Here is a 27,784-nt window from a genome sequence, read left to right on the forward strand (position 1 = left end):
TCCTGGTGGTGAAAAGACATACATATCTTGACGAGGCACATCATCCTGTATATCTTCAGGGCTTCCAATTCGATAAACCTACACAAACCCAAGGACCTATTCACATTGTTTTCGCGTTAATTACCTGCCCGTGATTTTCATGAACATTTTACCAACCAGTCAAATGTTGAGATAAAGAAAAAGAAAATGGGTAAGGGATGTAACTCGTATTGCCTAGAAACCAAAGCCATCGATATTTTTTTTTGGACAAATTTTTTTAGGGGTTTCTTTTGCGTGTCAGTCAGTTTTTCAAAGTTGAATCCCTCGCAAACTCGATCATAATCTGTGGTACATATTAACATGTTGCTTATATCGCCAACCAAACACTGAGGCTGGTTTGTAACTCGCATTCTGATTAGTGCGTTAGACCTAGTAGCGTAGCCAATCAAATTGGCAGAAGGAAATCAAGGGCAGGTAATTCAAGATCGCGAAAACCTTGTGAATAGGTTCAGTTCAGGTTTACCGAACTTCGAGCCCTGTGAGATATAAAGGATGGAGGCACATGTATGTCGCAATTTTTACCACTTAAAGGTCAAACGGATATGTCATATAAAAGGGCCGTAACTCTTATGTCTAAATTGCTTCAAACTTTGCAGTGAACACTTCTCAGTGTATTTTAGTATTTAGCATTTCGCAGTGACTCCTCCATTGAACACAAATTAATTTGAGTGATATTTCATGTTAGGTTTGTCATTTTTCATGTCAACATTTTTCACACCAACATCTCCACCCAACCACCATAATAAATAAGCACAATAGGATGTCAGCTGGAATTATTTAGTAAGGCTGTTAATAAATTGTTTGTTTCTCATGGCTTTTTCTCAAAATCAAAAAGGATTTTTTTTTTTAATTTAGGTTACAAATCTCACAAACTAACATTGATTTAATGTACCACTTAATGTATTTTGGCCACGACAGAAGAAAAAGAAAATTAACTTGAAAAAGTAATTTCTTTACAGTGATTAAAAATAATTATAAATAAATCGGGCAGGGGCTTGTCGTCATGAATACAAGAAATGCAATTTCCCGAGCCTCTTGTCAGCATTGCACAACTCAAACTGTTGTCTGTGGGAGTGTCAACGACATAGTTGTAGTCAATATATCGCCCATGAGAGTGAGAGAGTTGAGTTTAACGCCGCTTTTAACATTATTACAGTTATATCACGGCGTGTCAGCTTAATGTGGGAGGAAAGCCCGAAGAGATGCAGGTCTCGGACGTTTACTACTTCGGTGAAACCCACGAGCACGGGCATGGCGCTGACAAACCTAGAAATATAATCGGGGCAAACCGGGGTTCGAACCCACATTCATAGGTTTCTGGCGAATCGCGGCGCATTAAACGACTGGCCCATCCGTGCAAACGGTGCAGTCGGTAATATTCCACATATATTTCAGTTGTCAAAGATACACCTAAGTACATCAACAAAAACAAATAAGTCCCATTTGCTTAAAATTAATATGAGAATTTAAATAATGACGACTGTATTGTACCTTCTGAAAATATACAGTGATGATTACACATGTCAATCGTTCGTCCGGGCTGTGAAGATCCGGGGTAGAATAGGTCTTCAGCAACCCATGCTTGCCGTAAAAGGTGACTATGCTTGTCGTAAGAGGCGACTTACGGGATCGGGTGGTCAGGCTCGGTGACTTGGTTGATGCATGTCATCGGTCCCAATTGTGTGGATCGATGCTCATGTTGTCAATCACTGGATTGTCTGGTCCAGACTCGATTATTTACAGACCGCCGTCATATAGCTGGAATAATGCTGAGTGCGGCGTTAAACAACAAACCAAACCAAAAACCAATCGTTCATCCGGAATTTTGTTTATTCAGAATAGTGTTCATCCTGAAATTTGTTAATCAGGAAGACATCACTGGACGTCTCAGATATTCTTTAGGATTAGCATGTGCTTGTCAGACATCCTTGTCATTTTGTACATAACATGTATGATAGCATTACTCACCATTGCATTTGTAACATATATATTTATAGATTATATAGTTCATTGTTATCAGATACCCTTTTGTATTTTGTCTTTGCAACATGTAGATACAAGACCAGTGGATGAATGTTGAACAGTGCTGTCATCAGTACTTACAGATTTGTGTTTTGTTCGTTTGTTGTTTAACGCCACACTCAGCAATATTCCAGCTATATGACGGTGTTCTGTCAATAATCGAGTCTGGACCAGAAAATCCACTGATTGATATCATGAGCATGGGATACGCAACTGGTATACGATGACATGCATCAACCAAGTCAGCGTGCCTGACCACCCAATAACGTTGGTGGCCTCTTACGACAAGCATAGTCGCCTTTTACGGCAAGCATGGGTTGCTGAAGACCTATTCTACCCCGGATCTTCACGGGTATGATCTACTAAAAAGTTGGATACTTACTCATCCACATCAGATCATAACCAAAGCCCAGGTTTCAGGAGCAACCAAGGAGCATTCAACCTGGATGGCTGAAACTGGGGTAGTTGGAAAGTCATCCATGCTAATTCGCGAAGCTTTAGTGAGTGAGTTGGGTTTAAGGCAGCTTTTAACACTATTCCAGTTATATCGCGGCGTGTCAGCTTAATGTGGTAGGAAAGCCCGAAGTGATGCAGGTCTCGGACGTTTACCACTTTTGTGAAACCCACGAGCACGGGTATGGTGCTGACAAACCTAGAAACATAATCGGGACGAACCGGGATTCGATCCCACAATTATAGGTTTCTGGCGTGCCCAAGGGACGCAACTCTGCACAGAGAATCACGGCGCCTTAGACGACTGGGCCAACCGTGTGCCCCCCTGACATTTTGAGGCATGGTCAATTCTTGATAGTATTAAATAATACTTTATGAAACGATAACATTGAGGATTCATCACACACACAACATAGAGTCATAACATCCCACCCTTGTTTTGGCATTAATGCACTTCAGCAGATATATAACTTGACTACATTTTTTCACAACATGAAATGTTATAACCCCACGTTAGTCTCCGGTCAAAATGAAAACCAACGCCCATACAAATTCTGTTTCGTGGTCACCAAATGTTAGCTCTCTTTTTGTGGGAATTTTACGTAGGGTTATCATTGCAACAAATTGGCATTGAAAATACTTATTACATTTTTCATTTGGTAACCAATATTTTTTTACTCATCTTTTCATCACTCTATTGGTTTTTTTCCAAAATGAGCTAACATTTTGAGATTAAAAAAAGTAATAAAAACGTTTTAGATATACATAAGTGTTCTAACTAAAGGAATGACTCGGAAGGTAAATTAGGTCGTAATTGTGTTTCGGAAATTAGCTCCATTGAACATGTTGAACGCACTCAAACTTAATTGGGTATTTACGCATGCTGGTTTTTTTTATACATGTGAGTTTTTCATTAAATGCATGCGTTGCTGTACTCAAGTTACTCAGTGATTGGGTTTTTCATATAATTTTTTTGATTTATTAATATTATTATTATTTTAAAAAAAAATTATTTTATTTTTTTTTGGGGTGGGGGGGGAGGAGAGGGGGTATTTTACGCAAATACGCTGCTTATCTGTAGCTCTGTAAATCTGTGAAAAAGACGTAATTATAACATTGAAAAGCACAGGCTAGTAACACTACCTTGTGGGGAATAATTTTATATCAAATGTATACCAGGGAAGCCCTGTCCGACGCACACGAATCCTCATAAACCAATCACGGGTGTCCACCATTGTGTTTGCGTAATAACCTCTGAGGAAGACCTCGTGAGTTAGGTAGCAGATGAAGTATGGACGTATGGGCGTAGTGTTTCAAAGGTCCAAAGTCAACAATTGAAACTTCATTATGGATGACCCACAACCTCCTGATCAGTGGTTAGGCACTCTTACAAATACTCCACAGTACTGGTTGAAGACGTGTGGTTCAATCCAAGCACAGGCGTCCGTATCTAAAAATAGACGGCCTCATGCATATTCATGACCATCTCCACACGCGAATTTGTAGTATATGTAGTTATCTGTTATCGCGAGCCCGTGTGGAGATGGTCATGAATATGCACGAGGGCGTCTATTTTTAGATACGGACTCCTGCGTTCCAAGGTACCACCATGTCAGAGAATATGATATATTTTAGGAGCGCTTCTATAGGCTGTCGTAACGCACTTGTTTCGACAGTTCATAAAACACCCCTCACATTATATAATTTTAAAATAAATCCGTGTCTCCATTTCACATCATATGGTTTTTCAATATCGAAAACGCACAACACGTAATCTTGATTGCATAAAGCTTGCTTTGCTTCTGTCTGCAGTCGTGATGGTGATCTGTACATGGACGACCCTTTCTAAAACCGGGTTATAGCTAAAATGGCACCTCAGCAAAACGTCACCGGGCCAAAACGTCACCTCGCCTCAAAACGGCACCTTAACATTCACGGTCCTTAACATTGTTGTCAGGACGAACAATGAAGATGACAACTAAGATTGGTTGGTTTGTTGTTTAACGCCGCACTCAGCAATATTCCAGCTATATGACGGCGGTCTGTAAATAATCGAGTCTGGACCAGACAATCCAGTGATTGATATCATGAGCATCGATCCACGCAATTGGGATCGATGACATGCATCAAACTAAGTCAGCGAGCCTGACCACCCGATCCCGTTAGTCGCCTTTTACGACAAGCACAGTCACCTTTTACGGCAAGCATGGGTTGCTGAAGACCTATTCCACCCCGGAATCTTCACGGGTCGACAACTAAGAAGAACTGTATAATGTGTATATATATGTGAATATATGTAGTTATCTATGACTAACTGGAAAACTGTAAACACATCAAATAACATGTAAATACATCAAATAGCACGAAATAAATCATATATACTACTACATAAATCGCTCTTATCGTTATTAAAAATAGAGGTGCCGTCTTCGCCCGGCTCAAAGTAGCCGTTTTCGCCAAATGCGGTGCCGTTTTCCCCAGAGAAACCTGTGACGTTTTGCTGAGGTCCGTTTTAGCCTGGACCCACTGCATGTGCATGGCCGACTTGCACAAAGCGATCTTAGCGCTAAGATATTCGTAACTCCCATATTTTAACATAGGCTTACGATAGTCGTAGCGCTAAGATCGCTTTGTGCATGTGGGCCCAGCTGCACCCTCTAAAACCTGAAAACTTGTGGGAGAAGCCTATTCTTCTCGAGACAAAAATCCAGTATATTTGTGACCATAATTTCCATAATTTTGCATAGATTGGACGTGAGTGAAATATTTGTCTAAATGATGCAGGTTCAGTTGAATCTTTCACTTGTTGGGGGTACTGGACTCGGTGAACATTTCAGTTTTTGTAGAATTAACTCCCTTGGCTCGTTAACTGCAAACTCAATGCAGCGCGTTAAATCTTCGTCGGTGTGAGGAGATACCGCCACTTCCGCTTATAAACATTTACTTTGTTTGCATGTGAATTTTATCACATCGATACAATTGACAATCAGCGATGCTGTCGAGGTCTGTACGAGCTGAAACTCGAAGTCGAGCTAAAGAGGATATCAAGAGAGTTATTAATGCTATAGATAAAGTTAGAAAATGGTGAGTATGACTTTACCGGTGGCATTTTACAGGGTTTCTCGATCTATGGATTGAGGTCCAACAAAAGCCACCTGGCCACAGATTTGGTCAGGACAGTACAATGAAATCTGTGTATTGTAATTCGACCTGAATGCATTCCGAGTGTTTCCTTTTATCTACATCACTATGGTGAATGATTATGCGAAAGCCATAAGAGCCCATTAAGCCCAATAGTTATTGCTTACACTGTTACAGTGAGTGAGGCAGATCAAACGTTAAAACGTCAATAATACTAAAACTTACTATGTATTCTCAGCAATGTTTGAGATAATTTTAAAAACCCAAGAACACAGTCGGGCAGGTGACTGTTAAGTGTTGCCTGCTGATCTTCAAAGTTACCTGCCCACATAGAGGCATTATGAATATTGAAAAATCGCAGAAACTAATAGAAATCATGTCTTGATTTTGTTGAAATAAAGCAAACAATAACTTGAGAATTTACAAGAAGTTATAATAAGACTGAATATGTAAGTTGTCTTAAAATTAAATTATCTGCCAGACAGTCGGGTAGGTGAAGGAAAATTTCATGCAGCCTGACAGGAAAGTTTCGGGCAGGCAGTTATTCTGGGCACATTTTTTGGACACTGATTATTAGACACATCAGCTGATCCCTTAATTATAGATTGAAGATTTGGTTACAGCTCCACCTATCAAAGTTTAGCCCTATTATGGTGTGGGTGGGTGGGGTGGGAAGAGGGGTGCTGGGATTTTGTATGAAGACTCCTGCCATTGAAACTAAAAAGTTTTGTCCACTTGCCCATGTAATGAAATCATATATCATGTATGTAGCAAAACCCTTAAAAATGGCAAATTTTCTACTACCGGTAGTCCTTATAATGCCTTAACTACTTGGCAGATTGGCAAGTATAGAACTAGTTCTAATTTCTATCACTGAGAATAAATATTTTTTTCAGCTACACGTACATCATGGTACATCTGAAAAAACACATATCTCTACAACAATGTATTTTTTATGGCAGACAATTTCTACTTTTTTCAACCGTAAAAAGCATATTTTGTTTCAAGCAATATTTGGGGGTCATATTTGTTTTACAATATATTTTTGTAGTAATCACAGTCTCTTAAAAATAGTCATGATCCATAGAGCTCCAGATAAGCTTTTGGTGTGGTGGGTATTTTACACATGCATTTTAAAATCATTGGGTATCAGTAATTCTATCTGGGTATTCAAATTTCTGTTACCCACTAGTTTTTACACATGTAGGTATTTAAGTTAAATATTTAAAAACACTATTCATCTCGTCCCTGCAAACTGGTGCCGTGTGGGTTCGAGAGCTTTATCGGACTCAAAAATACCACGATACTTCCACAAGAAAGTGTGATGGCAAATGATCATGATGTAACTGTCATCGTGGAGTTTGGCAAGGTTGATGGAATGCCCGTTTATAATTTCAAAATAAGATGCTGATTTGCTAATCGAATACGCAGGGTTACTTCACAATATTTTGATGATACGCACAAGTTTTATTTTTGTAGCTTATCTGTAATGTTCGTTGCGTATTTGATATGCTTGGATTTTATTTTATTGCGTATTTCTGCATTTCTGATGCGTATTTTACGCAGATACGCAACTTATCTGGAGCTCTGGATCCTAATCTTTTTGTTCAGTACAGAAGTATGGCATTGCAACAAGCACAGAGGTACGAGAAATGCAAATAACATGAAAATGAGTTCACTTGTTATGTCATGGAAATATATGTCTATTTTTCAATTAAGTTTGTTGTGTTTATGTATCATAGTTACATGAGGAACTGATCATGCTTTTATGCTTAGTGTAGCAATATTGTCCTTTTCAGGGAGAAGAAATGGGTGACAATTGGCGACACCACCATGAGGATATACAAATGGGTACCAGGTAGGACATTTCTGCAATGGCATTTTTTTCCAAAGAATCGGGGGCACGGGTGGCCCAGTTGTCTAAGGCGCCGCGAATCGCTGTGCAGAGTTGCGTCCCTTGGGCAAGCCAGAAACCTATGATTGTGGGTTCGAATCCCGGTTCACCCCAATTATGTTTCTAGGTTTGTCAGCACCATACCAGTGCTCATGGGTTTCACTGAAGTGGTAAACGTATGAGACCTGCATCACCTTGGGGTTTCCTCCCACATTAAGCTGACAAGCCGTGATATAACTGTAATGCTGTTAAAACCCAACTCACTCACTCACTCACTCACTCCAAAGAAGCACCTGATTGCATTAGATGTTGGTTAATAGTGTGATTATTTAACTGTACTATTATATATATATTCAAGAAGGACACAATTTTATGAATAACAACTTCTTTAATACTGTAAAAAGTGACGTTTCGGTACAGATCCTTATACCGTTGTCAAGCAAGACTGAATGAGGGACATAGTACAGAATATGTATAGTAGGTGGAGGATTAACAGTGCATACATGAGTTGGATAACATGTGTAAGTGTGGACAACAGAGGGATAATACTGTCACAACACGGTGGCCAGAGAACAAGTAATGCCTATCAAACAATTTATTATGTACAGTCATGCCCCGCTTATACGGACTTCAGATATCCGGAAACCTCAGTTCCCGGACGATTTTCATTCAAAACGAAATAATTACTATATAAATTTACCCGTATATACGGAAATTCAGTTTCCGGAACCGGATGGTCATTTTCATACACAAAACAAGGAAATGCACACAAAATTGTCTCACTTACCCAGACAATACACTTCCGCTGGTGGTAATCCTTTGATTCGTGAAAAGTCAATTAACCAAGTGACACTGAGTTACGTTTGAGATGAGCTTGTTTATTGTACATGTAATCCCATTCAATAAATATGGCGTCTGTGGAGGTCAGAGGTCAAAGTTGTGACTTCAAACTGTGAGTTAACTGGCCTGTCAACCAGCGAAACGTAAGCGACACGCAGTTACAGCACGCGAAAAAAGGGAAATTTGTCTGTTTAACATGTTTAAGGAAAAACACCCGTCAGCAAGTTTGGAAACCATCAGTAAGCATTATGGCACTGAATTTGGACATCGACAATTGGTGACATTTTAAAAGACAAACAGAAGTGGCTAAAGAAGCTGGCTTCAGTTAAACGGAAATTCGTTTATACGGACGAATTGTGAAATGACACAAGTGTCCGTATAAACGAGGCACGACTGTATATTTTTTCAAAACACATTGCTGATACATGAATTCTGAGTCTATCACTTGTTTGATGTTTACCTGAATCCCAGTTGTTTTTCATTCACATGAAATCAATCCATTAACTTGATTAATAAAAGAAGCATTCCCTGCCTCATCCAAATATTTCGTGTAAATTCGTTGACTTGTCATACAAGACAGGCCCATACATAGAGAATCTCACCCGAGTGTCTTTTGATATCAAATATATCAACACGAGTTGATAAAAGTGGAAAAATTCCGAGGGCTTGCCGAGGGTTTTTGCCACTTTTATCAACGAGTGTTGATATATTTAATGTCAAAAGACACGAGGGTGAGATTTTATTTATCATCCAACATCATTCTTCAACATCATCAGTAATTAGCAGTGTCTTCAGTGTAAAAGGTACTGCTAACAGCTTCAGTAGCAGAGCTATTAGTGATGTCATTTGATTGTGACGTCATGGTAACCAGTGACGTCACAATGGTCTGCAAAGCATTGTGATGTAATTTCATTGCAGCGACATCTACAGTGTAGATATCGCTTGATCTCATCCAAGCGATATCTCCTGTGGGAGCCAGTTTGGGATGATAAATCTATTACTGTTTGTTCTCTCTAGTTTAAGGTGAATGCTTGTCGTAAGAGGCGACCAACAGGATTGGGGGTCTGACTTGGTTAATGCATGTCACCATATCCCAATTGTGCAGATCAATGTCAATCACCTGTCTCTCTGGTCTAGATTTGATTATTTTCAGACTGCTGTCATATAGCTGGAATATTGCTGATGTTGTCGTTCGAGAAAGAAAACCCAATTAACCTTTTTTTATAATTGTTACCTTTGCTAACTGGTTGATGGCAGATATCTTGGCTCTGGAGGTCTTTGACTAGTGCTGTAACCATGGTAATGATACGGCGATACAGTATTGTATCTCGATACAGAATAATAACAGAAACTCTTCAACAACCAGCTTCGCAGATTTTCTAGTATTTCCCTGTTGGCTATAAATAGCACAACAATCACAGAGCCCTCCAGCCTGTGTTTCTGCCCTATGATATCCCATCTTCGAACTTTGAAATTGAAAAACAAATGGTTATGGGTTCATGGGGTTGTGATTCACCTGCAAAAAGCAAGAAAAAAGAATATCAACTTATGAAATACAAGTACTGTTTCAGGATATGAATTGTATCGCACCCATAGCATCGGGATATAAAACATATTGCAACATCACCATATTGTAAAACCTCTACTTTTGATGACATAGATCTTTTTGGGGCAATATCTGTAGACCATGTAGATCACCCCCAATCTTTTGACAATTGTACTTAGTGCCCCTCCCACCCCCCATCAATAATGATGTTGGTAATCAATGCATAAACATTGCTTTTTCATTTTAACAACAATGCTGTAGACAAATGGTAGAGAATGTGAAAATATTATTGCACATGTTCTTCGCATAGATATTTAGATTTTTTAGCTTGAATCGTATGGATAATAACAATAATAATTTGTTACACATGTATTATTATGAGATAAGAATCCTAGTTGCCATGGTTACCTGTTGACTCATTAAGGGATGTTGTCATATATGTATCTATGGTAACTGATCAAGATATTTCTGTAATTTCAGTTGCTAACCAAGGATCCCCTCAAGTAAGTATAAGCCACCTCATCCCTGTGAAGATCCGGGTTAGAATTGGTCTTCGGGGACCATGCTTGTCATAAGAGGCGATGTACTGCATCAGGTCGTGAGCCATGCTGACTTGGTTGATGCATGTCATCATAATCCAATTGGGGGCACGGGTGGCCCAGTCGTCTAAAGCACGGCGATTCGCTGTGCAGAGTTGCGTCCCTTGGGCACGCCAGAAACCTATGATTGTGGGTTCAAATCCCGGGTTCGCCCCGATGATGTTTCTAGGTTTGTCAGCACCATACCCGTGCTCGTGGGTTTCACCGAAGTGGTTAACGTCTGAGACCTGCATCACTTCGGGCTTTCCTCCCACATTAAGCTGACACGCCGCGATATAACTGGAATACTGTTAAAAGCGGCGTTAAACCCAACTCACTCACTCACTCACTCACTCACTCATAATCCAATTAATCAATACTCACGTTGTCAATCACTGGATTGTCTGGTCAAGACTAGATTTCTTTACAGACAACCGTCATATAGCTGGAATATTGATGAGTGCAGCATTAAACAACAAAGAAACCAACAAACTAGCTATGTCAACAATGTTATTGCATTATTAGTCAAAGTGAAACTTGTGTGATGTGATTATGCAAATGTTGGAACTTCTCTCCCTTGTGTGTTCCACGTGTTCAGGACCGTCACCATGGTCCAGTGGTAGAACGTCCGCCCAGAGAGAGGAAGGTCAGGGGTTCAATCCCTTGTCACGTAATACCAAAAGACGTTAAAAGATGGTACTTGTTACCCTGCTTCGCCTTGGCATTAAGGGCTAAAACAAGGACTGGTGGGGTACTCATGTTAAACTGTGGCATGGTATCTCAGTGGGCTAGCACTATAAATCAGCATCAGTCCAGACTAGTACAAGCAGCCACACTTCGCTATACAAGTGCAATAATCCTGGACGTGTCGTTAAATGCTGTTTCACATCACCATGTTTTCAGATAAATTTGAATGTATTTGTTTCTGGGTCATGTGATTCCTAAAGGTGATGAGTCAGCAAAACATCATTTCCTTTCTCTGGTATTCATCAGATATTGACCAGTAAACATGGTACAAAAATGGCTTGGACTGAACAAATCAAGGGCTATTTGTTCCTGTGTCAGTTAGAAATATGGAATGCCTTTCATGGTTCGCAATTCCTTGTCTTTTAATGACAATGGCATGGTTAAAATATTTTTCCCAGTGCCTAAAAGGCACACTTATAAATAATGTTTTTTAAACTTCAGTACCTTGTGACAATGTTTGTTACATGGAGCTGGGGCGGTCTAGTGGTTAGAGCATTCGCTCGTCATGCCGAAGACCCGGGTTCGATTCCCAACATGGTACAATGTGGGAAGCCCATTTCTTGTGTCCCCCGCCGTATTGCTGGAATATTGCTAAAAGCGGCGTAAAACCACACTCACTCACTCACTCACTCACTCACTCACTCACTCACTCACTCACTCACTCACTCACTCACTCACTCACTCACTCACTCACTCACTCACTCACTCACTCACTCACTCACTCACTCACTCACTCACTCACTCACTCACTCACTCACTCACTCACTCACTCACTCACTCACTCACTCACTCACTCACTCACTCACTCACTCACTCACTCACTCACTCACTCACTCACTCACTCACTCACTCACTCACTCACTCACTCACTCACTCACTCACTCACTCACTCACTCACTCACTCACTCACTCACTCACTCACTCACTCACTCACTCACTCACTCACTCACTCACTCACTCACTCACTCACTCACTCACTCACTCACTCACTCACTCACTCACTCACTCACTCACTCACTCACTCACTCACTCACTCACTCACTCACTCACTCACTCACTCACTCACTCACTCACTCACTCACTCACTCACTCACTCACTCACTCACTCACTCACTCACTCACTCACTCACTCACTCACTCACTGTTACATGAAGCCAGTGATGAGTGTACTTTCACACAAGGAACCATGACACACACATGGAACATAATGCCCATGTGAACATGCTTAATGCACATCATGATACACAAGTTCAGGCTACCCACAGGACTACCTGGACCTTGGGGTTGTCACATCATATATATTTTGATGACAAACATTATCTAGAACTCTATGGTTACACTACAGGTCACTAATGATCACATTTCTTTCTGATGATGCACACATTCCTTCTGACTTTATATGTTTGTATAAACATAAGACTTCGGTCAACTTCAGTGTAAGTATGACCAGACCGTTTTATACATGTCTAATTACATTTTGCCAGGAGTACAGTCAAACGTTTCTCAATCTCTTGAGACCTATAACAGGTACCTGGGTAGGGTCGGGTATCCAGGTAGGGTTGGGTAATAGGGGTGGGTACCCGGGGAGGTTCGGGTAATAGGGGGTCGGGTATCTGGGTAGGGTAATAGGGTTGGGTACCCGGGGAGGTTCGGGTAATAGGGGGTCGGGTATCTGGGTAGGGTAATAGGGTTGGGTACCCGGGGAGGTTCGGGTAATAGGGGGTCGGGTATCCGGGTAGGGTAGGGTAATAGGGTTGGGTACCCGGGTAGAAAATATGGACTCATCCCAGCCCTAAATTCCATTCCAACAAGATGTGTGGATGTGATATGTTTGTGTTCCAGTCGTCTCGGTCAGCCCAGAAGGGTTTGTTTAAACAGAAGGGAGGCAAGTCTGTCGGAGACAAGGAGAACATGAAAGAATTGTCTAACGGTAAAACACTGTGTGCTTACTTCTTCTTGTATACTTGTAATCATAATGACTTGGTAGCGTTATCTTCATGATAGGGAACACTTGCATTATACTGGATGCCATGTTTCCATTCTCCTCTTTCAGAAACAAATATTTGGAAAATAGTTAGGCAATACTCAAAATTAACAGTAAATTATTAGCCATTTCATAGGCATTAAAATTTGAAATTCAATTTATACATAAGTGGTAATAAGATGCAAATAGAAGTTTTATAATGGCGTGTGACCACCTATCATGTATTTAAGTCAGGAGGAACATTTCATTCTACAATGCTCTAGTAATATATTTTCTGAACTTTATAATAGACGTGAATAGACCATGCTAATTTAGAAAGAGCTCAAATGTAACAAATGTTCTATTTGGGATAACACTTTCTTAGTAAATTCCAAATTCTAGTACGTTTTGGGGTTGAGTCTAGTCCAGGATTGGAACCCATACTCTCAGATGAGGCACCTAATTGCCAGCACACAAAGTCAGCGATCTAATCCACTTGGTAATAGGCGATGGCATTTAGTAATCTGAATAATGTAAGACTTTATTCAAATCCATATGGATGAACCTGTGATAAGATGGCCTCTTTTTCATTATTGTTTGCATATAATTGTAGTCACTTAAAACATTTGTAAGAACTTCTTTTTGGTGAGCTGCAGAATTGTTTTTGTTGAATTGTGTTTTTATTATTAGGCATGGCCAATTTTGATCTGTTTATAGAAGTCCTGTACCAACATGACGTAGGGTGTGACATACTCCGGGTATACCGTATTCAACGTAATAAACACCCAGGGCACTCTCAGAATTAAAAATAAGGGGGCTCTTATTAGAATATAATTTTGGTGAGAAAAAAAAACAGAGTTGAAAGATCGTAAATTTTGTGGTTTATATGACATTTACATACAACAAATACATTTTTCCAGAATTTAATTGCCCATAATTAAGGGTGCACATAACACTTGAGAGTGTAGTATACGTGAATAAATCAGTCTTGTGTACATTGATCAATCAGAAGGGGTGATAATTGGGATTGTTATCAAGACAATATATTAGCAAATATCGCCGTGAGGCCAATCCAGAAAAAAACTGGCCATGTCATAATAAGATTTTTTTTTTTTTTAAATAATAATGATGATATTAAATGTGTTTCTTCAGTTGGTTTCATTGTGAATTATTACTGTATTCTCTTCATATACTATGATATACATGGGGGTGTCAGGATTCACGATGAGTCAATGAATCGCAAGTTTCCACCTCATGTTGTAATAAACCTTCATATATAAGTTCATATTTTTATTCTGTATTAATTTTCAAGACATGAAACTTTTTTGGATAACAACATAAGATGTATCATGTCTTTGTCGTCGTCCACTTTCTAAATTCCCATCAAAGACATAGTATTTACAATATCTAATCAGGCTAGCATTTACCTACCGTCTGTCATGAAACGAAATTTTAATTTAGATTGATGCTACCTTTACAACGATCCTGAATAAGTCAGCAAGCTCTTGCCAACCAGGGCCCACTAGCACAAAGTGGTCTTAGCGCTACGATGATCGTAACCCCCATACTCTATCATAGACTTAAGATAGTCATACTGCTAAGATCACTTTGTGCACGTGGGCCCAGATTGCATTGAAATGGATTAGTTCATGCAAAACCAGTGCAAATTAAGTATAGCGATGGGTATCATGACTCAAGTATCTTTAAGATAGGTGTATCGTGACACCCCTAATATAATTCTTTGTATATTCAATGTTAAAGTGCTTTCTGTGGGATCTGCATTATACATCATAATACATGTTACTTTCTACAGCATTATCTTAGTATTTACCATGGAAAGGCCCCATTCCATACCCCTACCACCCTAATCTAATGCCTTGATGGCAGAAGAATTACGATGACCGTAGCTATTCCATGACTTTGTGTAAAGGGGTTGTGCTAATTGTGTTTAATATGTTTTAATGATTAATTAGAATGATATCCCCATTGCTGTTTAGTCTACCCGTACCTACTGTGATGGCATCTGTCTGTGCTTGCCCGGACCCTGTTGTGTGTGTATGCTAATTGGTTGCTGCCATTTTATTTATTTCTCCCAGATTCCTCCTCTCAGTTTAGTAACCATGGTAACCACCTGCCTAAGGGCGGGACTCCATCGTCCAAGAGTCGTAGCTCTAGTAAGTCGGCCCCCGCGGTCAGTGGGCGGGGTCACCAGTTGGGTCCCGCGTCATCCTCGTCCTCGTCATCTGCTGATAAGCCAGTTCTCGCTAAAAGTCAATCTAGTCTAGGTTTGCTTTTCTGTTCTGCCTCTTTCGTTGCATCCATTCACAATGTTCTGCTTCTGTTTACACAAGTGTTCGAAACTAAGGAGGAATCACTCGGGGTCCTAGTTGTAAGCAGTGTTTGCATTTACGGCGTCCCATTTACAGAAATATGTACTGAAAAGAAATGGGACGCGAAAAAAGAAACCTACATTACATGTTTTTCATTTTGAAAAAATAGTTTACTGTACACATAACTTAATGTTTTTTTGTTTCGAGTTTCTCTCACCTCCCAAAATCCATGTGATCCACATGAAGACAGACACTTAAAAATTTCAACCAGACACTTTATTTGTGCTCAGAATGGCAGGGGGGCGGTCGGGTAGCCTAGTGGTTAAAGCGTTCGCTCGTCACGCCGAAGACCCGGGTTCGATTCCCGACATGGGTACAATGTGTGAAGCCCATTTCTGGTGTCCCCCGCCATGATATTGCTGGAATATTGCTAAAAGCAGCGTAAAACCTCATTCACTCACTCACTCACTCACTCAGAATGGCAGGTTAAAATTCACACATTCACCATTCGTGCCTACAGTGACTGTGGGTAACGCGTCCAGGGGGACCCCATTATTTTAGAGTCCAAACACTGGTAAGCAATGTCCAGAACAAAACATGGAGGTCCATAGGTTAATCTAAAGGACCTTGGATCACCTTAGTTTCGAACACTGCACTTGCTGTGAGGTCACATGGACATGCCTGAGTTAGACTATACTGATGGTAGGAAATATGGGAACATCTAACAATGGATATAAGGAGTTGGTGCAAAGTGCTGTGTGTACTATGAGGAAACTGGGTATTTTTCAGAATCTAGTGAACGTATCAAATACTATTGTTTCACTCCAACTCCAACCTGCAATATTTCTTCTGTTCCCATATTTAATTCCATCAGTGTAATTGTTATGTATTGTTGGTTATGGAGAGGTATCTATCCAGATAGTTGGATTAATGACTGAAACTTGACTGATAGATCCTTGACTGATATACACTTGACTGATGGGTCTTTAATAGATAGATCCTTGACAGATAGATACTTGAGTGTTGGACCCTTCACTGATAGTTCCTTAACTGACATATCCTTGACTGATAGATCCTGGACTAATGGCCCTGACTGACAAATCCTTGTCTGATGGCTCCTAGACTGATAAATCCTTGACTGACAAATCCTAGACTGATAAATCCTTGACTGATAATAGATCTTTGACTGATTGATAGATCCTTGACTGATTGATGGATCCTTGACTGATTGATAGATCCTTGACTGTTAGATCCTTGATTGACAGATCCTTGACTGATAGATCCTTGATTGAGAGATCCTTGACTGATAGATCCTTGATTGACAGATCCTTGACTGATAGATCCTTGATTGAGAGATCCTTGACTGATAGATCCTTGACTGATAGATCCTTGATTGAGAGACCCTTGACTGATAGATCCTTGATTGACAGATCCTTGACTGATAGATCCTTGACTCTTCCTGCACCTGCATGTTCGACCTCCTTGCTGTTTCTGTGTTGAATGTGTGTCCTATAGTGTTTGTTGTTGGGTAGAGGCTCAGCCTGGTGTGTACTGTTTCTCCATGCGGCGTGCATGCTGGGCCCAAGGAGATTCAGTCTCCTTTCAATCAGATCTATTGCTCCAATATGACACCTCTCTGCACGAAGATCCGCATGAGACGCCTCCATAGAAGATTGTGTCAGTTGAACCATCTAATCAGCCAACCAGTGCCAAGGATTCTAAATTCTTGATGTAAGTCAGTTAAGCTTTCAAACAAGCATATCTGACTTCTGTATCTCTAAAACGAATACAATTGGGGAGTTCTGACTGCCCAAAATAAAGCCGCATGGCTGTATTGTTGTGGATATACTATGCACCCTGTAGTTTCTGACGGGCGTGTCATCCCAAGGGAATACGATCGAAGGAATATTTGTGTTTGAGTAGATTTTCATTTGTACAATGGAGCTGGTAAAGAATAAAGTTGAAATGTTTTAGAAAGCTGGCATTTGATTGGCTCAAGAGTCCATGTATGCTTCAATATCATTGGGCAGTCCCGGTTCTCTCCAGGTCCATCTGACACGACATTCTATGGAGGTGTTCGTAGGTCTGGACTCAGAGAGGTATAGTACCCGAGTACAAGATCAGGTCGTCATAAGATTGGAGGTGATTATTTGACATTGTGGACCTTGTGGGACATCTCAGTTGTGGCCAGCAAATTAATCTGTAGCTAACTATTTACGCATCACATTTTGTATGGTCTTCTGTGATATGCACACATGTTCAGGGAATGATTATTGCTTGAAGATATGCATGTTTAATGTAACACATGGACACTGATATGACAGACAATTATACATGTCGTATGATTTGAAATTCTCTTTTTTGTAATTTGGTCAGTACTGTCAGTGACATACAAAGAATACAAAACATGCTAGATTCTGAAAAGTTTTCTTTTTTCATAGAGAAAAGCTAAAATCATATCAAGAAGGGGAAAAATATCCATACGAGGCAAATTCCAGTATTGGTGAATGCTTGTGGTTAGAATTTCAATAAAATATGAAGAAAAATGTTATATTGTTTATTCACCATTTTCACAAGTATTGATTTTTTATGTGAAAGAAATCAAACAAACAAAATCAATCAAACAAATTGAATTTTGTTGTTGAAAGAACAATACTCAAAGGGAGGTAATCCTGATTAGCTGGTATTTTTATTTTTTACATTTTTTGGGGGCACAGAGAAGAATTTAGAGGCTGCAACCATCACTGACCCTGTTAGGAACTGAATTGGTCCCCAGTACCATGTTTGCCATAAGAGCTGACTAAATTTTGATTGGATGGTAATATGTAACCATTGTAACCTAAGTAATGTACTACTAGTGCATCAACCAAGGGTTTGTCTGGCACAGGGCCCTGTTCCACAAACAATCTTAGCGCTAAGGCAATTGTTAGCCTATGTTAAAGTATTGAAATAATGATCTTCTTAGTGCTAGGTAGACTTAACATCTAGTCTCTGAAATGAACGGGCCGTCGGTTAGCCTCGTGGTTAACGTTCGCTCGCCACGGCGAAGACCCGGGTTTCGATTCCTGACGTGGGTACAATGTGTGAAGCCCATTTTTGGTGTCCCCTGCCGTGATATTGCTGGAATATTGCTAAAAGCGGCGTAAAACCATACTCACTCACTCACTCTGAAATGAACATATTTACAGGTACAAACAGTTGTTAAGTTATAGGTATGAAATATAATAAAAAGGAGCCCAGAGACTCTTCATATTCAGCAGTCATCTAGACTTGCTAAATATTATAGACTTGTATGGGTTGTATTGGATATATTTGTTTCAGGGCCTGCATGACAGACATAGACTCTGATATACATAGGCCACCATAATATAACTGATATATACTGTTGACTATGGCATAAAACAACATTCACTTGACTTATGAGCCAAGCTGTAATATTACTGGCTACAGATTAACACCCCATTTAGCCACTCCCATATGCATGGTGATAGTACTAATACGTGTTGTGTTGTTGAACACCCCCAGGGTGTGTCCCACCTTTCCCAGCATGTATCACTGTCCTGAGCTTGTATGATACACTGTTGATGTGAGCACAGTTGTCTCCCTTGCCAGGGATGTCGTCCATGATTAATGGTGTTGATAGAAATAGGATGTTTATGGCTGTTACTAATGTTATTATTCATGGTGAGGGCTAATGAGTTTAGAAAGAGTTTCAGCATGATGTGTTGGGAATGGTTTAAATCTGTGATTCTTTCTTGATACAATAGAATGAAAATTGATAGATATGATTATTACCATGTGTCTATTTGCAAGGTAAATGTGGAAAACAAAATATATACTCGATTCTCATGCCTCCTTCAGCTGATAAAACACTCCTAAAAACTAAAAAGGCATAAAAGTCAATGCTTTTATCGTCTGTTTATATTTTTCCCCCTTATTCAAGCGATTCTAATTTTTAACAAACAATGACTCAATGTAATTTTATTATTGCATTTTATAATTTTGACCCGGGTAGAATTTGATTGAAATCAATATGCGAAAATTTTATGCTTTTTAGTACTTTTCAGAGACAGTTTACCATTGTAAAAGATGTGATGAAGTTTACCATTGTAAAAGATGTGATGAAGTTTACCATTGTAAAAGATGTGATGACTAGTCAAATTCAAGTTTAAAGGGGTGTCTTCTTATATTTCCAACCTGGCAGAGCTATTGTCAGTGTTCACAGGGGTGTTCACAGGGGTGTTCACACATATATTTACTTCAACGTGTGTAACTCTGTTGTCTGTGTTGACACAAATGTTTGCTACACTGTGTGTAACATGCTTGTTTGTGGACCACTGGCATGCAATGATATACCTACCCAGCCATACAGTCAGTCAGTCCAGTAGGAGGACACATGCTTGTGTGGACCACTGGCACGCAATGATATACTTGTACCTACCCAGCCATACAGTCAGTCAGTCCAGTAGGAGGACACATGCTTGTTAATCATTTGCTTTAAATTGCATGTTGAGATAAATATTCTATTTAGTTACTGAGCTTGATATATATAGTAGAGCATCACTTACTGATCAGATAATGTGCATGATTCATTACAGTAAATGCCTGGAGAGTTAGTGTAGGCTGAAGAATAAATGATGTCACAAGTTCACAAATTCCTTTCCAACCATTCTGAATTGAAGGGATGTATCTTCGCCTGCCCAATGATCAGTCTGTAACCCGATGTTTGCAGAAAATGTCCGTACAAATTCCCAAATTGGTGTTAAAATTTCCAAATTTATTGTGTTGTATTTGTAACTAATGACATGGATTTGTAGTGAATTGTATTTCACTGACAACAGGACCAGTGAAGAGGAAGTGGCCTTACTGAGTGAGTGAGTGAGTTTTACGCCGCTTTTAGCAATATTCCAGGAATATCACGGCGGGGGACACCAGAAATGGGCTTCACACATTGTACCCATGTTGGGATTCGAACCCAGGTCTTCGGCGTGACGAGCGAACGCTTTAACCACTAGGCTACCCGACCGCCCCCTTACTGCTTAGTTTGACATTATTGCAATTATGCAATGTCAAAGTACAATATTAAATATTTCTGGATTTAAGAAAGTAGCAAATTTATGTTAAAAATTCCAAATTTTAAATGTTTTTTTTTTTTTAATTGACCCCAAAGGGCATTGTAGGAACTCTTTTAGATAAATCCCTGAAAAATCTGACAAATGTTTTGTCAGCTTTGTGAATTGTGAACTTCTGACAGTGCTTTGAGTCATGTTATTCCCTAGTGTTATACCCTGTCTCTTCCTAGTCTGTAGGAACTTGGCTTTTTCTGTAGTTTATTTGAGTCTATATAGGTACACTGATGATTTAGGACGAAGGACTTGAAGCTAGGTGAACGGTTTGACAGTATGCTGGATGTTGCTTGTGTATTTCAGCTTCCGCCATGTTTGGTGAGGACAGCACCCAGCAGTCCTTCAATGACAGTGAGAACATGAATGAGGACTCCAACATGTCCTTCCCGGATCATTCTGTCCCGGACTTTTCCCAGGACAGCAATGATGTGGATCCAGATCTCAGAGTGGGGTTGTGTAAGTGTGCTGTAGGTCCAGATCTCAGAATGGGGTTGTGTAAGTGTGCTCTAGGTCCAGATCTCAGTGGGGTTGTGTAAGTGTGCTCTAGGTCCAGATCCCAGATTGGGGTTGTGTAAGTGTGCTCTAAGTCCAGATCTCAGTGGGGTTGTGTAAGTGTGCTCTAGGTCCAGATCTCAGAGTGGGGTTGTGTAAGTGTGCTCTAAGTCCAGATCTCAGTGGGGTTGTGTAAGTGTGCTCTAGGTCCAGATCTCAGAGTGGGGTTGTGTAAGTGTGCTCTAGGTCCAGATCTCAGAGTGGGGTTGTGTAAGTGTGCTCTAGGTCCAGATCTCAGATTGGGGTTGTGTAAGTGTGCTCTAGGTCCAGATCTCAGAGTGGCGTTGTGTAAATGTGCTTTCGGTCCAGATCCAAGATTGAGGTTGTGTAAGTGTGCTGTAGGTCCAGATCTCAGAGTGAGCTTGAGTAAGTGCGCTCTAAGTCCAGATCTCAGAGTGGGGAAGTGTATGACTGCTCTCCTTCATAGGACTATGTATATGGTGTAATTCAACATGTTAAGAAAGAAAGAAGCTCACACAGCAATTTTCTTCATATGTAGAAACTTAAAATATACTGTAGGACATTAATTAGAATAATATTTGTCCCAGAAACCTACAATTATGAAGTAAAATCCAAATGGAGCCCATATCATTCTAGGCTTTATTTCAATTTCAATTCTATTTTTTTTTTTTATTCATAGTAATAATAGATATCCCCGTTTAATCACTTTAAATATATTCTCATGGGTCTGGGACAACAAAATGATGTGAGGCAGGGGTAATCGTATGTGGGGTGGGTAGGAATGAAAAGCTAATAGTTATTATATTTCGGCATTAATATCTTTACCATGGTTCCTGTTGACTTAATACTGATGTTCTCTTTTTCCTGTATCAGCCATGAGCCTGAGCCGAGACGAGGACAAGTCACTGAAAGGAGATGAAACTAACGGTAGGTGTGGGGAAAATAGTATATCTCACAATATTCCATTTAAACATGCAATGCACAGCAACTTTACTTGGCCACACAGTAGTGATTTTTCAGTATGAGGTTCGACCAACAGGACTCACCACAATCAGAATATGTTCTGAAATGTTTTTAGGTTTTGTTGGATTGGATGGGAAGAAATATAAGACAAAAATCTTTTTAAAAAGTAGCCACAGTAACTGTTTGACTTCAGACATAATAAACAAATTTTATATTTGGAATAACACTTTCTTAGTAAAGTACAGATTCTAGTCCTTTGGGTTGAGTCCCATCAATCTAACCCAGTCAGCCACCTAGGCTTCCATAATAATGAAAGTCTGACAACTGGTAGTCTAGATCACATACTTTGTGTACCCCTCTGACACATGTAAATTGACAAGGCTCCCATCGCTGAAAGCTATGAATACACAATGCCTTTTAGAAAGTAAGACATAATAGTTGAATGCATCGTATTCTACTGAAAAATAGTTAAGGACCATCTGATTCTTTCATATTACTATCGTTAATCTGTCAAGGCAGAAAAACCAGCATTGTAATAACATCATATATTATAGTAAAAGGTGAGAATAAGGGGGGCACGGGTGGCCGAGTCGTCTAAGGCGCTGCGTTTTGCTGTGCAGAGTTGCGTCCCTTGGGCACACCAGAAACCTACGATTGTGGGTTCAAATCCTGGTTCGCCCTGATTATGTTTCTAGGTTTGTCAGCACCATACCCGTGCTGTGGGTTTCACTGAAGTGGTAAACGTCTGACACCTGCATCACTTCGGGCTTTCCTCACACATTAAGCTGACACGCTGCGATATAACTGGAATATTTTTAAAAGCGGTGTTAAACCCAACTCACTCTCTTAAAGGTGAGAATAAGATTTCCCAGTCTGACGTCACACAAGCCCTATTTCACGGTTTATATGCAGTGTTTGAAATAAAGTTGCCAGGCTGCCAGATTCTTTCATATTACTATAGTTAATCTGTCATTGTATCAATCAAGTGATCCCTAACCCTTTAGTTGGTATATATATATAGTCTCTAGTCACAAACGAAGACTACAAAGCCTTCTCTGACAAAAATAAGTTTATGTAAACATGGTATACGTTAATGCAAAAGTATTGAAAGCTTTAAATAGAATCTGCTGACCAACAATAATGTATTTCCAATTCAGTGACTAACAATCAGTTGTGTTGATGACAGCATCTTTAGGTACACTGTCGTGATTAGAAAGTTGTCAGCCATACAGTTTCTTGTTATTAACTTCATAAACAAATAAGAAATATTGAACTTCACAACAGCTACCTACCCATCATGCCCTTGGTATTCAGTTAGTGAGTGAAAGAATATTTTTATAAACTGTTCAAAATAAGCGCCTGCCCATAGGCCCATAGCAGGTAAGTCTTATGTTGGGCCGGTAGTTTCAAATTTGTATGGGACCCTATGACCTGCAGTAAATTTATGTGTCAATTTATTTAGTTTTAAATATGAGGCCCTGTGGATCCTGATGGCTGGCATCTTTATATATATTTCAAACACTGCATATTAACCGTGAAATAGGGCTTGTGTGGTTTCAGACTGGGAAGTCTTATTCTCACCGTCGACTATGATATGTGATATTCATTGGATGCTGTGGGAGATCTCGCTGACCGGAATATGGACTGGTGCCATGATGTCATATTTGAAGATGGGATGGGTGGATGCAATCTCATTTAAATCAGGGCCCACTTGCACAAAGGGATCTTAGCGCTAAGATGATCGTAACTACCATACTTTAACATGGGCTTACAATAGTCGTAGCACTAAGATCGCTTTGTGCGATCGCTACCACTACACTAAGATCTAAACGCATCTTATTACAAGTCACATGTGAACTTTGACGGACCAATGAAATGACTAACAGGAATTTAACACTGGCCAATCAGAAAACAACTTCAAGCACCGCATATAAACAGTTAAATAGGGGTTGTGTGGTCTCAGACTGGGAAATCTTATTCTCACCTTTGACTATAATATGTGATGTTATTTGAATGTTGTTTTTTCTGCTGTATTGGGTGATCATGTGACAAAGGACAAATTAACTATTAACACACAAGAAAGTGGTCAAATGTAACAAATGTTATATTTGGGATGACACTTTCTTAGTAAAGTACAGATTCTCATACTTTTGGGGGTCGAGTCGAAACCCGGATGCAAACCCACACTCCCAAAGTGAGGCAGCTAGTCGCCAGCAAACAAAGTCAGCGATCTTATCCACTCAGCCGCCAAGGCTTCCACAAAAATGAAATTCCGACAACTGGTAGTCTAGATCACATACTTTGTGTACCCCTCTGACAAGTGTAAATTATCACGGACCCAATGGCCAAAAGCTATGAACACACAATGCTATTTAGAAAGTATTCAAATGTTACAAATGTTATATTTGGGATTCACAAAGTATCTGATCCAGACTACCAGTTGTCAGACTTTCATTTTTGTGGTGCCTCACTCAGGGAGTGTGTGTTCCAATTCCGGATGGGACTCAACCCCAGAAAGTACTAGAATCTGTACTTTACTAAAAAAGATTCATTTTAACATTTTTTAAATTGACTATTGTCACAAATTTTATTGATTGTATCATGTGGCATCTAGATCAATCTCATTAAAATCAGACCTTAGTTCTCACTACCGCTAAACAAATATCTGAAGACATCCCATTAGGGGTCACATCAGAACGACCTTTCATCCGACCAATCAGTGCGTCGCTTACCAGATTATTACCACTTTTATGATTATGAAAGTGACAGTCAGAATATGATTTCTAATCATGCAATCTCGAAAACTTTAACATGGGGTATTCCGAACAATAGTTACGGGTTTAACGACTGAATCCTTACAATCTACACCATCGATTAACCATTCCAGAATATATTTTGTTCAGGTTTCAAATTTTTAATTGAGAATTTGTCAAAATATGTTTCGAAGCATAGTCGCCAATTTGAAATTTGTGCCATAAAGCACGAGAAAGCTGCCTTCTGATTGCTCATTCCATTGGTCAGTCAAAGGTCGGTCTGGCGTGACCCGTAATGGGATGTCCTCAGATCTTTGTTTAGCGATAGCGAGAACTTAGATCTGATTTTAATGAGAATGCATCTAGATTAGTAAAAAAAGTCGACATCACCAGCTGGTTACTGGCAGAGAATGCAAGTCAAGTGGTGTGCAGATGTGTTGCGCAGATGTGTTGCGATGTCTTGCTTGGTCTTCCTGCGTTGGCTCTAGAATGGAGGCCATTTTGTAAAGATGGTGTGTCCTGTGTCACATGATTCACAGTTAGAATTCTTCATGCTAAAACTCTTCACTACCGCCAATTTACAGTTAAATCAAACTCACTCACTTACTCCATGTTTATTCCATCACAGATTCAGAACCCCCAGTGTTGGAGCCTGAACTCGACCAGCCTCCCAGCAAGCGCTCCCGCTCAGACACGCCCACTGCCAGCTGATGACGTCACTGCTAGTCATGTCATTGTGTAATGCATTGTCATTGTCATGTCACGGTTTGGGGATCAATGTCAGTACACTGGTAACAGTGTTCAGGGTGCCGTTGTACAAAACAACCTTAGCGCTAGGACTGTCATAAGTCTATGTTAAGGTGTGGGAGTTACGATCACCTTAGCGCTAAGATTGCTTTGTACAACAGCACCCTGGACTAGGTTGAAACTGGACAAGTCACAGTAATGTCGGCAACAAGCTCCTGTATGCTGTAACAAATCTCCATGCATTGGACACTTTTACTATTTTACTTATGTTCATCAGTTAGATTCCGACTTTAGACTGTCATTGTCACACCTGAATAAAAGGGGTTAGTTTTGTATGTGCCTGTGACTGTCAGGTGAATCAGTGGGGATAGTTTTGTATGTACCTGTGACTGTCGGGTCTGGTGTGACAGGTGAATCAGTGGGGGTAGTTTTGTATGTACCTGTGACTGTCAGACCTCGTGTGACAGGTGAATCAGTGGGGGTAGTTTTGTATGTACCTGTGACTGTCAGACCTGGTGTGACAGGTGAATCAGTGGGGATAGTTTTGTATGTACCTGTGACTGTCAGACCTGGTGTGACAGGTGAATCAGTGGGGGTAGTTTTGTATGTACCTGTGACTGTCAGACCTGGTGTGACAGGTGAATCAGTGGGGATAGTTTTGTATGTACCTGTGACTGTCAGACCTCTTGTGACAGGTGAATCAGTGGGGATAGTTTTGTATGTACCTGTGACTGTCAGGCCAGGTGTGACAGATGAATCAGTGGGGGTAGTTTTGTATGTACCTGTGACTGTCAGACCTGGCGTGACAGGTGAATCAGTGGGGATAGTTTTGTATGTACCTGTGACTGTCAGACCTCGTGTGACAGGTGAATCAGTGGGGGTAGTTTTGTATGTACCTGTGACTGTCAGACCTGGTGTGACAGGTGAATCAGTGGGGATAGTTTTGTATGTACCTGTGACTGTCAGGCCAGGTGTGTCATCTGGATCAAGGGGGGTAGTTTTGTATGTGCCTGTGACTGTCAGGTGAATGAGTGAGGGTAATTTTGTATGTACCTATGACTGTCGGGCCTGGTGTGACAGGTGAACCAGTGGGAGTAGTTTTGTATGTGCCTGTGACTGTCGGGCCTGGTGTGACAGGTGAACCAGTGGGAGTAGTTTTGTATGTACCTGTGACTGTCGGGCCTGGTGTGACAGGTGAACCAGTGGGAGTAGTTTTGTATGTACCTGTGACTGTCGGGCCTGGTGTGACAGGTGAACCAGTGGGAGTAGTTTTGTATGTGCCTGTGACTGTCAGATGAATCAGTGGGGGTAGTTTTGTATGTGCCTGTGACTGTCGGGCCTGGTGTGACAGGTGAACCAGTGGGAGTAGTTTTGTATGTGCCTGTGACTGTCAGATGAATCAGTGGGGGTAGTTTTGTATGTACCTGTGACTGTCGGGCCTGGTGTGACAGGTGAATCAGTGGGAGTAGTTTTGTATGTGCCTGTGACTGTCAGATGAATCAGTGGGGGTAGTTTTGTATGTACCTATGGGGGTAGTTTTGTATGTACCTGTGACTGTCAGGCCAGGTGTGGATCTGGATCAATGGGGGCAGTTTTGTATCAGAATAAGCTGGAATCCAAACTTCTATAATTTGATATTGGTTTGATTGGAGCTAATAATATTCAATGGCTGGCCTTAAAAGCTTGTAAATCAATTTCTAGATCATGGACAGAATATGTCTAGTCAACAGTGACATGCACACCCATGTATGAAAAATGAAATGTCTGGTTTGAGAGAAAATTTTCAGCAAGGGAATTTATTCAATATAGATTAAAGGAGGACTACATCTGAAGGTGAACCAGTATCTGTTTGTAAAGAATCTGATCTTTTACACGTATTTCCTTCAGACTTCTGTGTTTGTGACAGCTCTACACATTGTTAGGTACACTGGCCAATGACTTGTTAGTTATGGCCGATACTGCTGATGTTTGTATGAAGTTTTGCCATAATGCTCGTCATCAACCATGGGCATTAGCCTTGCAACATTTATATCAACATGAATGATAGAGTGGAAGAACATGAGAAAATAAAGTTGAAATTATAAACTGTGTTCTTGTAGTCTGTTGCCTGACCGATGTTGTACTAATGG

The 27,784-nt window shown here is 40.3% G+C and overlaps 1 protein-coding gene and 1 long non-coding RNA gene across 10 annotated transcripts; one reads left to right on the top strand and one right to left on the bottom strand.

The window, feature by feature from the left end:
* The first annotated feature begins 5,117 nt into the window (after positions 1-5,117).
* Positions 5,118-27,740, top strand: LOC124121306 (B-cell CLL/lymphoma 7 protein family member A-like). 9 transcript variants are annotated; one of them, XM_048401285.1, is made up of 9 exons: positions 5,318-5,598; positions 7,455-7,513; positions 10,416-10,438; positions 13,103-13,190; positions 15,320-15,508; positions 20,983-21,135; positions 22,066-22,119; positions 25,537-26,678; positions 27,217-27,740. In XM_048401285.1, the coding sequence occupies exons 1-8, from the start codon at positions 5,507-5,509 to the stop codon at positions 25,617-25,619; spliced, it is 741 nt and encodes a 246-aa protein (XP_048257242.1). In that variant the 5' UTR covers positions 5,318-5,506; the 3' UTR covers positions 25,620-26,678; positions 27,217-27,740. The 9 variants fall into 9 exon arrangements, with proteins under 9 accessions (XP_048257249.1, XP_048257242.1, XP_048257246.1 ...); XM_048401289.1 differs by having other exon boundaries at positions 25,537-26,398; positions 27,222-27,740; XM_048401290.1 differs by lacking the exon at positions 27,217-27,740 and having other exon boundaries at positions 25,537-26,008; positions 26,465-26,569.
* Positions 26,553-27,218, bottom strand: LOC125382928. Its single transcript, XR_007222616.1, has 2 exons — positions 27,180-27,218; positions 26,553-26,708 (listed from the first exon to the last, which is right to left on the bottom strand). It is a non-coding gene; the product is annotated as an uncharacterized LOC125382928 (long non-coding RNA).
* Positions 27,741-27,784: the final 44 nt, after the last annotated feature.

This window comes from Haliotis rufescens, unplaced genomic scaffold, assembly GCF_023055435.1.
Source record: "Haliotis rufescens isolate VD_foot unplaced genomic scaffold, xgHalRufe1.0.p SCAF_21, whole genome shotgun sequence".
NCBI classification, from domain to species: Eukaryota; Metazoa; Mollusca; class Gastropoda; order Lepetellida; family Haliotidae; genus Haliotis; species Haliotis rufescens.